The sequence below is a fragment of the Myotis nattereri genome (assembly GCF_964212035.1).
Source record: "Myotis nattereri genome assembly, chromosome: 5".
NCBI lineage: Eukaryota > Metazoa > Chordata > Mammalia > Chiroptera > Vespertilionidae > Myotis > Myotis nattereri.
In genome coordinates, this window is record NC_138080.1 from 25949330 (window position 1) to 25966102 (window position 16773).

General features: G+C 54.7%; 2 protein-coding genes and 1 pseudogene across 5 annotated transcripts; all 3 read left to right on the top strand.

The window, feature by feature from the left end:
- Nucleotides 1–1014, top strand: LOC308520170 (mitochondrial glutathione transporter SLC25A39-like; annotated as a pseudogene). Its single transcript has one exon. The product of its transcript is annotated as a mitochondrial glutathione transporter SLC25A39-like (transcript).
- Nucleotides 1015–1759: 745 nt separating this feature from the next.
- On the top strand, nt 1760–13529 carry AP1M2 (adaptor related protein complex 1 subunit mu 2). 3 transcript variants are annotated; one of them, XR_013996113.1, is made up of 12 exons: nt 1760–1872; nt 3880–4036; nt 4273–4340; nt 5770–5900; nt 6011–6158; nt 6249–6375; nt 6852–6994; nt 7074–7145; nt 10049–10207; nt 11506–11587; nt 12087–12162; nt 12528–12902. XR_013996113.1 is itself a non-coding variant. In XM_081093473.1 (12 exons), the coding sequence occupies exons 1-12, from the start codon at nt 1831–1833 to the stop codon at nt 12548–12550; spliced, it is 1278 nt and encodes a 425-aa protein (XP_080949599.1). In that variant the 5' UTR covers nt 1760–1830; the 3' UTR covers nt 12551–13529. The 3 variants fall into 3 exon arrangements, 2 of the variants coding, with proteins under 2 accessions (XP_080949599.1, XP_080949600.1); XM_081093473.1 differs by having other exon boundaries at nt 6846–6994; nt 11462–11587; nt 12528–13529; XM_081093474.1 differs by having other exon boundaries at nt 11462–11587; nt 12528–13529.
- A 610-nt stretch (nt 13530–14139) lies between these two features.
- CDKN2D (cyclin dependent kinase inhibitor 2D) lies at nt 14140–16645 on the top strand. The gene is made up of 3 exons (XM_081093475.1): nt 14140–14276; nt 14533–14685; nt 15705–16645. The coding sequence occupies exons 2-3, from the start codon at nt 14545–14547 to the stop codon at nt 16062–16064; spliced, it is 501 nt and encodes a 166-aa protein (XP_080949601.1). The 5' UTR covers nt 14140–14276; nt 14533–14544; the 3' UTR covers nt 16065–16645.
- Nucleotides 16646–16773: the final 128 nt, after the last annotated feature.

Sequence of the window (16773 nt, forward strand, 5' to 3'; positions counted from 1 at the left end):
ATGGCTGATCTGGACGCTGGGGGCATCAGTCCCCTCCAACAACTGGTGGCCCCAGGTGCCGGGGCTGTGATCACCTCCACTTTCCTGACCCCCCTGGACGTGGTGAAGATCCACCTGCAGTCTCAACTCCCTGCAGTGACCAGTGAGCTGATGCCTCCCTCCAGACTCTGGAGCCTCTTACGCCAAATTGCCCTCCTCCCTCCAACCCACAGAGAAGTACCTCCTGTACTGCAGTGGTGTCCTGGAACCCCGGGACCTGTGCCCAAATGGTGCCCGCTGTGCCACCTGCGTTCAGGACCCCACTCGCTTCACCTGGTGATGACTGTGCCAGCAACTGCCATCTTCTTCACGGCCTTCCTGTGTGGTCGAGCCCTGGCCTCTGACTTCTACACACCCATGGTGGCTGCTGCACTGGCCTGCTTGGGCACCCTGACTGTGATAAGCCCCCTAGAGGCGTAGGGACTAAGCTGCAGCCTCAGCCCGTGTCATACCAGGAGTTGGGTGCCTGAGTCTGAACCTCCGTAGCTCAGGGTGGCTGGCCTCACTGTGGCTGGGCTGGGGCCCCACTGCTCTTCTGGATGTGCCCTCTTCAGCCCTGCACTGGTTCAACCATGAGCTGGTAAAGAGCTGGCTGAGTGGGCGCAGGCCAAAGGACCAGACTTCGGTGGGCATCAGCTTTGTGGCTCTGCATCTCAGGGACGATGGCTGCCATCCTGACTCTATCCTTTGATGTGGCAAAGGCTCAACGCCAGGTTGTGCTGGGAGCGGTGGAGGCTGAGAGAGTGTCACCCGCCCACGTGCACGCTGACTCCACGTGGCTGTGGCTGCTGCTGCTGTGGCTGCTGCGGATCTGGGCTGAGTCCGGCACCAGGGGCCTCTTTGCAGGCTTCCTCCCAACGATCATCAAGGCCGCCCCCTCCTGTGCCATCATGATCAGCACAGGAGTTGGGCAAAAGCTTCTTTCAGAGGCTCAACCTGAAACAGCCTCTGAGCCTGAGAGGAGCGAGGGGATGAGGGCCGCATCTCTCCCATGGGTGGTGTGGGGCAGGAGACTGAGCCAAGTGCCTGTCCTCCGGGGAGGGGGCCGCAAGGGCCCAGCCCATCCCTGGGGCCTGCCCAGGCCCCCATCAGACAGCTTTCTTCCTGCTGGTCCTCATCCCAAGCGGCAAGGATCATCACTTTTCCACCCAACCCCCCAAGTTCAAGACCAAATCTGTTAACTCTCTCCTCCCCCTGCCCTCTCACCCATTTTCCTGTGTTTGTTGTGGCTGGGCCTGCCCCCAAGGCCCACAGAACCCGGGACCTGGCCAGTCTGAACCCACAGCTGTTAATTCACTGAGTGTAAAGATGAAAAATAAAGAGAGAATAATTCATAAATATTTATTGTATAAACGAGGAAAAGAATTAATGATTTGGACGAATATTATTGAGCACCCAGTGCTGGGCACTGGAAATACAGACATGAACAGAACACAGTCCCTGCTGTATTGGGTCTGACATGCGTGTGGGAGAGACCGGACGGGCGGACGGATGGGCGGACGGATGGGCGGACGGATGGACGGACGGCTGCCCTGGGTCTCCACCTGTCTGCACTCCTGGGTGCGAAGGGAAAGCCAGGCGGGGTAGCTGTGCGGCCTAGAGTCCGGCCCCTTTCCTTCCCGCCGGGACTTCTTGTCCGCTGACAGCTCCGCTCACCTGGCGGCCTCCCCTTTAAGACGCGCTCACCTGGGCGCTCACCTGCGCCGGCGCTTCCGCAGGAAGAAGGAAGCGGTGCCGCCGTCGCCGTCGTCTCCGTCCTCCCTCCCGGCTCCCGGTCCGCCGGCCGCCACCATGTCCGCCTCGGCTGTCTTCATCCTCGACGTCAAGGGCAAGGTGAGGCTGGGCGTGGGGTGGGCGGGGGCGCACAGGTGGGTGGCAGCGCGGCCCAGGTGTCCCCGAGGGCGGGGGGCTCCCCTCCCCCCACCCGGGTCCCGGGTCCCGTCCCGCCGGCACCGGCCACGCGCTCGCCTCTCGGAGCCTCGGTCTCACGCTCCGTAACCATGGGAACGACAGGGGTCTCCACCCCAAACAATGAGCACAACCCGCAGCCGGGGGCGCCCACTTGGCCCCGCAGCCCTGCTGCGAACACGCGGGGATCGACCCACTGGAATTGTTATTTCTGTCACCATCCGCACCCACAGTGTGAATATTTGGGGAAGACAGCAGGGCCAGGGGGCCCTGATTCCCCTTTGGGGCTGCTTTGTCCCTTTCTGGGGCCCCCTCTTACTGTCCCGTCGTTCAGGAGCAATCATAAGAGCGGTGGGGAAGATAATATTTCCGATAATGATAGTGAGAGCTCAGGTGTCTGAGGACCTGCCCCCAGCTCTGAGCACTGGACGAAACAACCTTACCAAGTAGGTTCTGCTGTTATTGGTGGCTCACTCCCTGCCAGTCAGAGCTAAGAGAGCTATATGGGCACAATCATTTTTATTTTCTTTCTTTTTCTCTTTTAGGTATAATCTTTCTTTTTTATTTTACTTCTTGGCATGATCTTTCTTTTCTTCCTTCCTTCCCTCTTCTATAATCTCTCTTTTCTCCTCTTTCTATAATCTGTCCTTCCTCCCATCCTTCCCTTCTTACCGTTCGTCATCCCTACCTTGCCGATTTGGTGCATCTGAAGCCCTGGGCAAGACCAGGATTTCTGGAATGAGGGTACTTGGTCCAATTCCTGATTTCCCACTTATTATGAACACGGTTCCTACCTCAGTTTCCCCAGCTGTGAAATGGAGGTGACAATGACACGACCTCACAGGGTTGTGGTGAGAACTAAATCAGCAAGCAAACATCCACTCTTTTTTTTCTTTCTTTTTTTTTTCTGAGAGCATACCTATTAAAGCTGGGGACAATGAAAAAGGAAGGTTTAGGATAGAAGAAGCAACAGGAGAGAGCCTACTTTGGCACTTTATAGGAAAGAAATGAGCCTGGGCAGGGCTGCTATTGGCTCGCTGAAAAGTCAGAGAAAAGAGGGCCTTGGCGACAGACAGGTCCTGGGAGGAGCTGCAGCTGCCCATTGCTCCCCCGGTTGCAAGTCTCCTGGGGGCCCTTAGGGTATAGGCCAGTGATGGCGAACCTTTTGAGCTCGGCGTGTCAGCATTTTGAAGAACCCTAACATAACTCTGGTGCCGTGTCACATATAGAAATTGTTTGATATTTGCAACCATAGTACAACAAAGATTTATATTTTTGGTATTTATTTTATATATTTAAATGCCATTTAACAAAGAAAAATCAACCAAAAAAATGAGTTCGCGTGTCACCTCTGACGCGTGTCATAGGTTCGCCAACACTGGTGTAGGAGATGCACACTTAAAGAGTGAAGAAAGGTGTCGCCTGACCGGTTTGGCTCAGCGGATAGAGCGTTGGCCTGCGGACTGAGGGGTCCCAGGTTCGATTCCGGTCGGGGGCATGTACCTTGGTTGCGGGCACATCCCCAGTAGGGGGCGTGCAGGAGGCAGCTGATCGATGTTTCTCTCTCATTGATGTTTCTAACTCTCTATCCCTCTCCCCTCCTCTCTGTAAAAAAATCAATAAAATATATTTAAAAAAAAAAAAAAAAAAAAAAAAAAAGAGTGAAGAAAGGTGTGGGTGTGCTCCTGGGAGGGGGAGGGCCAAGCATCCAGGCTTTAGTAGAACTATGACCTGGACCTTAGTGAAGGGTCTAGACATGTTAGCTGTTTTTATCACGTGCCCATTTTACAGAGGAGGAAACTGAGGTGCAGAGAGGTGCTCAGGCCCCTGGGCCAGGGAGTAGGGTCTGAACCAGGCACTCTGGGTAGAGTGCCCCTGGGTGGAGGGACCCTGGATCCCAGTGATGACTGGGCCTTCTCTGCCCGCCCTTAGCCCCTGATCAGTCGAAACTACAAGGGCGATGTGGCCATGAGCGAGATAGAGCACTTTATGCCTCTGCTCATGCAGCGGGAGGAAGAGGGCGCTCTGACCCCACTGCTGAGCCACGGCCGGGTCCACTTCCTGTGGATCAAATACAGCAACCTCTACTGTATCCAGCCACAGGTGGGGTCCCTGGGGGGCTGGGGTGGTGGCAGCTCAGGCCCAGAGAGGGTAGGCTGAGGTTAGGAGTTGCACAGCACATCAGTGCAACTCCTGTCCTCAGCCTAGGGGTGTGTGCGTGGGCAGAAATGGGGTGCTGGTGGGGAACAGGGTGGGGGTTCAGGGTCTGTGCTCCATTGGAGCCCTTCGAAAACGGCACCTTTTCCTTAACCTCGCTGCCCGCAGTGGTGGCCACCACGCTGAAGAACGCCAATGCCTCGCTCGTGTACTCCTTCCTCTACAAGACGGTGGAGGTAGGTTGGGGCCTCCCACTTGTCAGCTGGCCTGTTGGTCCACCTGTCTTGCCCATCTCCTTCATGGTCCATTTTCCTAAGAAGCTCTGCCTGACCTCCCTGGGGGTGCCCTAACAAAGTCCCATCACTTGTGTTCTCACTGGCTGCTATGGGATCATCTCTCCCTATAATAGGCAGGGACCAAGTGGTCTTTGAGAGAGTGTAACTGCTCAAATCTGAGCCAGAGTGAACTGGTTTCCAATCCTAGCTTTCCCTGCTTCCTGGCTATATGACCTTGAGCAAGTCTCTTCTCTCTGGGCCTCTAAACTGGGAGTTATAGCAAGTCCTACCTCGGGGTTGTACAAATTAATAAAATTCATACCTCTAAAGTGCCTAAAACAGTGCTCAGTATACACTAAGTGCTCAATAAAGGCTTGGTATTATTGTTAGCATTATCACAAATGTTATAAAATTATATAATTTAGTGAGCTCTTACTATATGCCATTCTTAATGACTGAGAAAGTGCTCAGTCATCACTATTCAACAAACAAGAAATATTCATGGATTTGTCTCCTCTCTGCCAGGCAAAGGAAAAACACCTATGCATTAGACAGGTCTCTGTCCTGAGGAGTTAAAGGGCATAAAGGAGATTCAATCTGATTAAGATGCTAATCTCACCATAGCATCATGGAGGGGAGTGGTCCCCACTCACCCAGGTATACCCATGACTCCTTACCTTGAGAGGGTGACATTTGAGCTGAGGTCTGAATGACAAGCAGCACTCTATGAGATGAGCTGAAGGAAGAGTGTTCCAAGCAGAGGGAATAGCATATGCAAAGGCCCTGGGGTAGGAATAGAAAGGCCAGTGAGGTTGGAGCAGAATGAGGAGTGGAGAATAGTTCAAATGTTGATGACTAACAGGTTCTCTTCTGTGGTTATGCCTACTAATTCCCAGGGGCTGTTAACTTGGGGACCCCAAACTTCCAAGGACTATGAATAGAATACAGAAAGTCCATGACCTCAGTCATGTTTCTGTATAACAGGTTTTCTTTCCCATCCTGTGTATTTTGTTTTATGTATTTATTCTGAGATAGGCCCATGAACATCAGATATGCAGGGATCCATGGTCCAAGAAAAAACAAACAAAAAGACCAGTTAGTTCTAATTCTTCCTGGACCTCCCCACCTCTGGGTTCCTACTTTCCTTGAGTTTTCCACGTTATTGTACCCAACACGTTGGGTTATTTTGGTTCTGTTACCAGTCCATTTCCCCCACTGGACTTCTCCCTGAGGGCAGGGACCCTGGGGGCTTTGTCCATCGTTAATGTCCCAGCACTGGTATAAAGTAGGCACTCAATAATTGCTTATTGGATGGCTGGCTGGATCAATGGGGACCCAGCCTAGGCTACACCAGCTCCACCTCTGTGGGTGTCTGTTCCTGCACCCCCAGGTATTCTCCGAATACTTCAAGGAGCTGGAGGAGGAGAGCATCAGGGACAACTTTGTCATTGTCTACGAGCTGCTGGATGAGCTCATGGACTTTGGCTTCCCCCAGACCACTGACAGCAAGATTCTGCAGGAGTGAGTGTGCTGTGGGAGCAGCCACAGGGCAGGTCATGGTGGCACGAAGTTGAGGAGGGCCAGGAGGTGTCCCCGGGTCCCCCTCTCCATGCTCCCTGCCGTCCTGCCAGGTACATCACACAGCAGGGCAACAAGCTGGAGACGGGCAAGTCACGGGTGCCGCCCACTGTCACCAATGCTGTGTCCTGGCGCTCTGAGGGCATCAAGTACAAGAAGAATGAAGTCTTCATCGACGTCATAGAGTCTGTCAACCTGCTGGTGAGCCCCCACAGCCCCACCCGCCCCTGGTTGGGGACAGGAGAGGGGGCCCCTGCCCGCTGACCCTCATGCCCATGTGTGCATCCCCAGGTTAATGCCAATGGCAGTGTCCTGCTGAGCGAGATCGTGGGCACCATCAAGCTCAAGGTGTTTCTGTCGGGAATGCCAGAGCTGCGACTCGGCCTCAACGATCGCGTGCTCTTTGAGCTCACTGGCCGTAGGTGTCTGGAGCAGGGGGTTCATGGAGGAGATGGAGACCCCTCTGCATCTGGGGCCCCAGAGAATTGCAGTCAGTTCTGAAATCGGCACTCGAGTACCCTCTGCTGGTCATGGCCAGCACTACAGCTGCTGGTTCTTTGCTCAAACGCTTCTTTATTAAGTGCTGGGTGCAAGGACAGGGCAGTGACGAAAAAGACAAATCCTGGCCCTCACAGAGCTGACATTCTGGGCTATACAAGGAGACAGACTAGCATTGCATTTAAAAGCCTGACAGTGAGACTCAGATCCCCTGGGTTCGGATCCTAGCTCTGCCCCTGGGCAGCGGGGTGACTGGGCAAGTTACTTATCCACTCTGGGCCTCAGTTTCCGCATCTGTCAAATGGGGGTGATGATAGCAGTGGGCTATTAAGTTAGGGGTAAGGGACCCTGCCCCGGCCCCCAGGGTCATCCTGCATGCTTGACTCTGAGTTTCAGGAAACAAGAACAAGTCGGTGGAACTGGAGGATGTGAAATTTCACCAGTGTGTGCGACTCTCCCGTTTTGACAATGACCGCACCATTTCCTTTATCCCACCTGATGGCGACTTCGAGCTCATGTCCTACCGCCTCAGCACCCAGGTGAGGCAGGGTCAAGCCCCATGGCAGGGGAGGAGAGTGACCCCAGAACCTCCCAGAGCCCCCCTTCCTTTGTCTGCAGGTCAAGCCGCTGATCTGGATTGAGTCTGTCATTGAGAAGTTCTCCCACAGCCGGGTGGAGATCATGGTCAAGGTGGGTTGGAGGAACAGTTACTCACAGTGCTTGATCTGCCCCTCCCGCCTCCTCACCAATCTAACTTCCTTTCCCACCTCCCTCCTGGTTCATTTCCTTCCAGCCACACAGGCCCCTGGCTGGTTCCCAAACCTTCCAGGCTCAGGTCCCTGAACCCCTGCAAGGCCTTTGCACTGGCTGTCCCCTTTCCCTGGATCACTCCGCCCCCACTCACCCAGGTATACCCAGGACTCCTTATCGCATCTCCTTAATCTCTTAAATTGGAGATAGTCTAGGTCAGTGGTTCTCAACCTTCCTAATGCCGCGACCCTTTAATACAGCTCCTCATGTTGTGGTGACCCCCAACCATAAAATTATTTTCGTTGCTACTTCATAACTGTAATGTTGCTACTGTTATGAATCATCATGTAGATATCTGATATGCAGGATGTATTTTCATTGTTACAAATTGAACATAATTAAAGCATAGTGATTAATCACAAAAACAATATGTAATTATATATGTGTTTTCCGATGGTCTTAGGCAACCCCTGTAAAAGGGTCATTTGACCCCCAAAGGGGTCGTGACCCACAGGTTGAGAACTGCTGGTCTAGGTGCTTAAATGTCATCTCCTCAAAGAGGCCTTCCCTCATGTACCTATTGGGAATTATACCTGCCCCCAACATTTCCCACCTCCCTTCTTTGCTCTGTTTTTCTCTTCTATTATCACCATCTATGATCTGTTTTACTTACATGTTTACTTTTTAGATAGATAAATAGCATATTTTTATGATTTTAAAAATAGTGAACTACCTAGCTTATTTAAATATACTTGACCTTGCCCAGCCATGGGCATGGTTTAGTGGTTGAGTGTCGACCTATGAACCAGGTGGTCATGGTTTGATCCCCGGTTGGGGCTCGATCCCCGGTGTAGGGTGTTCGGGAGGCAGCCTATCGATGGTACTCTCTCATCATTGATGTTTCTACCTCTCCCTCTCCCTTCTTCTCTGAAATCAATAAAAATATATTTCAACAACAAAAAAATGTATTTGACCAGAGCCTCTGAATCCCCACATGTCCCTCCCCTTGCCCAGAGGTAATTACAATCTTGAATTTTATGTAAATGATTTCTTTGCTTTTCTTCATAATTTTTTTTAAAATATATTTTATTGATTTTTTACAGAGAGGAAGGGAGAGAGAGAGTTAGAAACATCGATGAGAGAGAAACATCGATCAGCTGCCTCCTGCACATCTCCTACTGGGGATATGCCCGCAACCCAGGTACATGCCCTTGACTGGAATCGAACCTGGGACCTTTCAGTCCACAGGCCGACGCTCTATCCACTGAGCCAAACCGGTTTCGGCTTTTCTTCATAATTTTTCCCCCCACATGTGTAGCCACAAATATTTCATTCCTGCCAGCTTCTGACCCTCGTAGTAGTGGACTCAGGCTGTATGATTTTGTGTATAACTTACTTTGTTCGTGTAGCATTGATTTTAAAATGAATTTGGGGGTCGTAGTTTGTGCATCCATTTCTATAGCTGTAGAATATTCCACCGTGGAAATCTATGTCTCCATTCTCTCACATGGGTTGTTTCAGTTCGTGGCTACGCCAGTTCCCATTGCCATTAGCTGCTTTGTGCACGTGTCCCAGTCCCACAGCAGGAACTTCTGCAGAGCTTGTAGCACAGCCCCCTTTCACAGACGGGGAAACTGAGGTCCTGGGATTATGATGTCACTCATCTAGGGAGGGAGCTCCCCTCACGTTGAACTTGGGTCTGCCTGGCTCAGGAGTCTGTGTTCTTAGATTTGCCTTTGTTCCCTGGCCTTGGGGTCTCAGGGGAGCTGGGTTGCACAGTGGAGGGTCACCAGGGAGGGTCTTGATGCTCTTCAGTGTCCCCATCTCTGCAGGAAAGGGAAAGGGGCTGTTAACGCTAGAGCCTTTCATTCCCGCCTCCCCCCCCCCCCCCACCATTTACATTTAACTTCAAGTCCTCTGCCCAGATCCCACTTCTCACATATTCTTCCCCAAGTGAATAAATAATAGTAGTAATCATAATGCTAGCTACCACACACGGAACACTTAGAGACCTTATGGTGAAAGCTTGTCCTGTCACACAGCTCGAGGTACACATATAGTGTAGCTTCTTCATTCATCTGTAAGGAGGACATGTAATGGTTGAGGACACAGGCTCAGTTTGAATCCCCACTATGCCAGGTACCAGCTATGTGACTTGGGCAAAATGCTCTTTCTCTCTGTACCTCAGTCTCTTTTAAAAAATACATATTTTTATTGATTTGCGAGAGAGAGAAACATCAATGATGAGAGAGAATCATTCATTGGCTGCCTCGTGCTCGCCCCCATCCTCCCCTACTGGGGATCGAGCCCGCAACCCGGGCATGTGCCCTTGACCGGAATCAAACCTGGGGCCCTTTAGTCCACAGGACGATGCTCTGTCCACTGAGCCAAACCAGCTAGGGCTGTACCTCAGTCTCTTACAAAGGGACTTCAGGAATGGATCCTACTTTACGGAATCAGTGAGAGGATTACATGCTTGGCACAGGGCCTGGCACATGGCAGGGGCTCAGTAAGTGCCACCTTCAAATGAAAACCCCTCTCCGATGGGCTCGTGGAAGTCATTTTGGGCCTGGCAGAGGGGTATGACCGTTTCCATATGGAAGGCACTAAGGGTACGGCCTCCGGGGCCTCATGGGTGGACCGTGGTCTGCCACTTGTTGGCTGTGTGTCTCCAGGCAAATGCCTCCCTGCCTCTGTTCTCCTCGTCTACAAATGGGGCAGGACTGGTTTTCACTTCAGGTTGTGGAGGCTCTCGATGAGAAGGCATGTGGAAAGGGCTTGGTGAATCGTTGCAGAATCCATGAGCAAATTCTTCCTGCTGCACTCTCTCTCCCCCCCACCAGGCCAAGGGACAGTTTAAGAAGCAGTCGGTGGCCAACGGTGTGGAGATATCTGTGCCGGTGCCCAGTGATGCCGACTCCCCGCGCTTCAAGACCAGCGTGGGCAGTGCCAAGTATGTGCCCGAGAAGAACATCGTGATTTGGAGCATTAAGTCTTTCCCGGTGAGCACTGGACAAGGGTGGGGCTCTGTAAGGACCCACTCCAGCTGCTTGAGGGCCAGGGGGATAACCAATCAGACCCACATCTACCTGCACATGGTTGTCATTGTGGGGGTGGGGGTGGGGAAATAAAGCTAGACATCTGGCTGGCATGGTGGTAAAGCTTCCCTACCAGGTCTGAGGCACCCAGCCTTGGGTTCAGATTCCCACCCCACTCTCTCTTTTTTTAATATGTATTTTTATTGATTTCAGAGAGGAAGCGAGAGGGAGAGAGAGAGAAACATCAGTGATGAGAGAATCAACAATTGGCTGCCTCCTGCACGCCCCCTACTGGGAAGTGAGCCTGAAACCCAGACATGTGCCCTGACCGGAATCAATGTGACCTCCTGGTTAATAGGTCGACGCTCAACCACTGAGCCACACAGATGGGGCTCCCATCCCACTCTTTTTTTTTTTAAATTTTTTTTTAAAATATATTTTATTGATTTTTTACAGAGAGGAAGGGAGAGGGATAGAGAGTTAGAAACATCGATGAGAGAGAAACAGATCAGCTGCCTCCTGCACACCCCCCCCTGGGGAAGTGCCCACAACTGAGGTACATGCCCTTGACCGGGATCGAACCCGGGACCCTTCAGTCCACAGGCCGACGCTCCATCCACTGAGCCAAACCGGTTACGGCTTAAATATTTTTAAAAATATATTTATTTGATTTTTTACAGAGAGGAAGGGAGAGGGATAGAGAGTTAGAAACATCGATGAGAGAGAAACATCGATCAGCTGCCTCCTGCACATCTCCTACTGGGGATGTGCCCGCAACCCAGGTACATGCCCCTGACCGGAATCGAACCTGGGACCTTTCAGTCCGCAGGCCGACGCTCTATCCACTGAGCCACACCGGTGTCGGCCCCCATCCCACTCTTGCCTCTCTGAGCTGCGTGGCCTTGGGAAGCCCTGTTCCCCACATGGAGCCCCAGTTTTCCCACCTCAAACAGGCAGGATGATGTTACCCACGTCCGTGGGCCCATGGAGGGTTTGGTCTGTCCCTGGAATCGGGGGGGTGGGGGCGTTCATCGGGGCCTGAAAAGTGGGAGATGGCCCCACCCCACCTTCCAACCGGGCTGAGGCTGTGAGTCTTAGCCAGGAGCCTTTCTTGTCTGTGAAAGGGGCCGAGAGCTGAGACGGCTCCAGGGGCTGTTGTGAGGATGGTCTGTGGTCTTAGGGACCCCTCGGTGTGTCTGATGCCCCCATTGCCTTTAGGGGGGCAAGGAGTACCTGATGCGTGCCCACTTTGGCCTCCCCAGTGTGGAGAAGGAGGAGGAGGAGGGCCGGCCCCCCATTGGGGTCAAGTTTGAGATCCCCTATTTCACCGTCTCCGGGATTCAGGTAAGGGAAGTGGGCAGGGTGGCTCTTCTCTTAGACCTCAGTAGGTTCCCCTATTGGTCACCTCTCCTCTGTAGCCGACCATGTCTTTTCCCCAGAACATGGTTGCCTCTTCTGCCCTCAGCCTGGGTCTCCTCTCCCTTTTTCTCTCCTTCTCCCTCCCCTTCTCTCTCTGTTCTGTGCCACTCCCCCCCCCCCTCCATTGTAACTTCCATCCCTCTCCTACTTACAGGCTGTTCACCATTCCCTTGGCCTGTGGCACCTCATCTCCCCCAAACCGTGTTGTGTCTCTTCCCTTACACTGTGTCATCTCTTTCTGGACCTCTCTCCTGGACCACCTTCCTTTCCCCCGTCCCACTGTCCATGCCACATGGTTGCCCCAAGCCGTGTCACTTAATTACTCCCAGCCTGTGCCTTTCCTCCCCCAAGTGGTGTCACATATATTCCCCTGGTTCTAGCAAGCTCTCTCCCCTCAACCTGGGCCCCTTCCATTTCCTTTCAGGTCCGATACATGAAGATCATCGAGAAAAGCGGTTACCAGGCCCTGCCCTGGGTCCGCTACATCACCCAGAGTGGCGGTAAGGCAGCCGGCTCCCTGGGACAGTGGGGTCAAAGAGATGATGGGGATGGTCTTGGAGTTTAGATGCATTCTCACTCTCACTTCGAGGGCTCCAGAACTCAACAGGCCTATCCTGTCTTTGCCACCGTGCCAACTTGGGCCTTGGTTTGCCCATCTTTAAAATGGGGGCAGTTGTCAGTTCCATCTGCTGCCTGGAAACAGGCTAGTTACTGTGGTTCATTCCCTGTGTTTGATTCACCCTTGGCCTTGTAACTTCCTGGCAGGGTTAGTCCTGAACACTGGGGCTGGGGAAGGATTGGGGAGACTGTCCCTCTGCACCATTTGTCCCATTCTGAGATGCCCCTGCTCATTGTTTTCTTGCAGATTATCAACTTCGTACCAGCTAGGAAGGAGAGGGGGTAGGGCCTGGAACACGGGCCTCCCTCTCCCTCGGTCCTGATTGCGGACTTTAGAGGGAGGGAAGGAAGGTGGGGAAGGTGTGAGCAGGCCTCTATTGGCTTAGCAGTTTCCTGCTTCCTGCTCCCAGCACCTGGCCCCCTCCCAGACTTGTCCTCTACCCATAGGCTGGGAGGGAGGGCCTCCCAGCTTCCCTCTTCCACTTCCACTTTTGTATGAAGAGAGAGAGGAGGGGCCTGGAAGCCCATTCAGGAGTGCCTTCCGCAGTGACCTGCCTTCGGGGGTGCTGGTGCCCCTCCTTCCCAGCTGCTCATTTGAGGATGGCATTAAAAACATCCACTCAGCTGCTGTGCGTGTGCTTCTTGGCTGGGGACTGGGGTGCCAGGGACGTCCTTGATTTGCTGGGATGGGAGGGGGTGGCACAGATCCATTCTTCAGCCCTGGTCACAGCTCCTCTGGGCCAGTCCCCTGACTGGGGACTTTCCTCCCCGCCCCCCCCCCTAGTCAGTTCCCCCCGCAGCCGCCAGAGGGCGCGGTTAACGTCCAAGTCAGCGCCTGGCTCCTCCGCTCGGAACCCTCGCGTGCTTCCCTCCTCGATCTGTGCCACCCATCCCGCCACCTACGTGCCCTCACCTCCCCCTCCGTACCCGGCTCTTCCCGGACCCACCAGGCGCACTCCCACCTCAGGGCCTTCGCATTTGTAGTGCCCTGGACCTGGCATGCTTTTCCTGGGTATCCACACACGCTCCTTACCGTACATCAGTGTCACCAATTCAGGGCGATCTCTGTTTCAACAGCCTCCTTTCCCAATAGACTCTTACTTATCCCGTTGTATCAACTCCCTTAGCGTTTACCACTCAGAAAATATGTAATTATTGTTCCCTCCTGCCCTGAACTGTAGCTCGCTCTCCAGTTGGGCGCCTACCACACAGTAGGTGTTCAGTAAAAAAATAAAAAGTTTCCCCCCAGTAAATGTTTGAATGAAGGTCTCTGCCAGGTCCAGCCACGTGGCAGCTGCGGCGTGAACGTTCCTTCGCGTCCCTTGCACTTGCTGTGCTCGGGCTGGTTCAATCTGAGCCAGAAAGAGATTTCCTCCTCATTCGCTCGTTTTATTTTCTCCACGGTGCCTCACGCCGTCTTAACTTACGTAGGTGCTTGAATGTGCGATGGGAGAGGTTCCTGCACAAGGTGGGTGGATGAAGGAGACAAAACGCTCCGCTCCCTGTGAAGGACGAATACATGCTTATCGCGCAGCATTTATGGTGGAACCGCGGGCGCGGCGGCCCCAGCGGAGGCGCTGGGTTCCTGGAGCCGCCCGCGTTCCCCTAGCCTTGAACTTTCTCTCCCCGGTCAGTTAAACCGGCTCTGCCTCCCGCGCGCCAGGCGCATTTGAAAAACCGAAAACCCCGCCATGGCCGGCGGTCCGCCAATCGCCGCGGCTCGGCCAATCAGGAGCGGCACCGCCCACGCCAGCGCGCAAACCCTCCCCGGCAACGCGTAGCTATTGGCTGCGCTGGGCGCGTGGGCGGGGCGTCGCAGGGTCGGGCGCCGGGCGGTGCGGCGGGGCTACTTTGTAGCGAGCGAGTTTGTAAGAAAACAAACCGGCCGCGTCCGGGGGCGGAGCTCAGCGCGCAGCCTCGGTCCCGGGCGGACAGCTCCGCAGCCGCGTCGCGGCGTCTGCTCAGAAGAGACTCCGCCCGCAGAGGAGGAGGGAGGGTGAGTGGGGCGGAGACCGGGTCCCCTGCGGGCCGCGGAGGGTTGGGCCTGCTTCCCAGCCCCTCGCGACCTGCCGGCTGACAGCGGGGAGGAGCCGGCCGGGGGTGGGGGCGGTGGGGGTCGCGGCGGAGCCCCGGACTGGCGAGCCGGGCCGGGAGCCCGGCGCCGGCTGGCAGCTCCGCGAGGGGGCGGTGGGGGCCAGCACCGGTGGCTGCCCCCGCCCTGACCGTGCCGGGTGGGGCGGGGGGCTTCCCAGGCCGGTGTCGCCATGCTGCTGGAGGAGGTCCGCGCCGGCGACCGGCTGAGCGGGGCCGCGGCCCGAGGCGACGTGCGGGAGGTGCGCCGCCTTCTGCACCGCGAGCTGGTGCACCCCGACGCCCTGAACCGCTTCGGCAAGACGGCGCTGCAGGTGAGGCCGGCCGGCCTGGCAGCGAGGCCGGGGCGGCGGAGCCGGGAGGGAACGGGGGCCCAGACCCCGCTCCTGAGTCTCCTGCCCCGGCGGGGGCCGACCGGGACCCGGGCCCCCATTTGGGGGCTGACGTCACGCCCTGATGCCCCCTTTCGTAGGTGCTGGTGGATGGGGCGTGGATGGGGGAAGGGAAGGCTTTCCATCGGTCTTCGGGTGCTGGGGGTGCAGTTTTCCTGGGAGGTTCTTTTCCCGGGAGCGAGCATTCAGCTTCTCTGGATACCGGTTTCATGGGGCCGGCCCTTGTTTCTTTGGGTTCCTATGGGGAGACCCGACCGTTGGAATTAGGGATTCAGGTCTCCACCGCGTTCTTATTGCCTGTGGGGTCCCCAGAGAGATCCAGTTCCTTGTGTGGGGGGTGATCTCCGTTCTTTTCTCTTCCCCCCCTTAGATTCTTGGTATATCACGGGGAGTCCCACGGGGGGAACAGGTACAGGTTGCATAGTAGTCCCCATTCCCTGGAGTCATTTTAGAGAGGAAGCTCATTTCTGGAGTGATTCAGGTGTTCTAGGGGAGCGTTCCGGTTATATGGGAGGGGCTGTTCATTGGAGAATGGGTTTCAGATTCCCTGGGCATCTCCTTTCGCTTGAGGGGGCTGTCAAGTTCGGGGGGCGGGGGGAGTTCTCATTTTATGAGACCCATTTCCTGGAGGGAGGTGTGTATTTCCTGGTGATTTCCCACGTCTGAGGGGGTGGTGGTCCTCTGGTTCCTTGTGGAGGGTCTTATGTTCTTTGAACGTTTGCATGGGAGCTGTTCCTGGGGTGGTGTTTTTCCTTAGTTTCTTGGGGGTCCCCATTCCTAGGAGACCTTGTCCTCTGGGGGTTTGCGTTCCCCAGGCTTTTTCCATTCCCCAGAGGACCTCTTCTCTGGTGTTCCCTATTTCTGAATGACCCCTCTCTCCAAGTGATGCCTTTTCCTGGAACCCCTCTTTTGAGAACCCCCGGAACTCTGCCCCTGCACAGGTCATGATGTTTGGCAGCCCCACCATCGCCCTGGAGCTCCTGAAACAAGGCGCCAGCCCCAATGTCCAGGACACCTCCGGCACCACTCCGGCCCACGATGCAGCCCGCACCGGATTCCTCGACACGCTGAAGGTCTTGGTGGAGCACGGTGCTGATGTGAACGCCCCTGACAACACGGGGTCGCTCCCCATCCACCTGGCGGTGCAGGAGGGCCACACGGCTGTGGTCAGCTTCCTGGCTGCCGAGTCTGATCTCCATCACAGGGACACCAGGGGGCTCACGCCTCTGGAGCTGGCGCAAGGGAGAGGGGCTCAGGATCTCATGGACATACTGCAGGGGCACATGGTGGCACCACTGTGACCCAGGACCACCCACTGCAGCCACAGGACCCAGCTGGGTTCTCTCTCCGAAAGGAGGAAAGAAACACTTTCTCTTTTTGCTCCTCCAGTCCCGCTGCCAAGGGTGGGGGAGCACCAGTTTGTGGCTTGTTGGTATTGATTTCTGGAGTGTGTGTGCTCAAGGGACATTTCTCATTTGTTTTTCCCTTTTGTGTGTTTGGTGAGAAGGGCTCCTTTAGGCAACAGCCACCTAAACGGTTCAGTTTCCTCCACTCCCCAGACTGCTGGGGCGACAGAGTCCCAAGGGCAGAGCGTTTAAAGCCTCAGCCCCACAGTGAGGTCATGGCTTCCAGGGCTCCTGGAACCTGGCGACTTGGCTGACTGTACAGAGAGATCTCAAGTGTGCACTCTGCTTTTGAGCATGGGGGCGGGGGGAGTTCCAAATGAATAAGAGGGTGGGATGAGTTCATTCATATCTTGTTGGAAACTTGTTTTCCTGTCTCTTGTACAGCTTTAAAAGAAGATTCTATTTATTAAGCTTTATGGACAAAAGTTGTGTGATAACTTAATGTTTTTACCCATTAAATTAATTCTTGTGCTTGATCGCAGTGGTGGTGGCTTCTGATTCTTTAATCTGCCATGGAGAGTCACGCGTCCAGGATGTTCGTGGGGGTGGGCACGGGGGTCGCGGGTCACGGATGCTTCGGGGAGTGGAGAGAGTGGTCATTCCC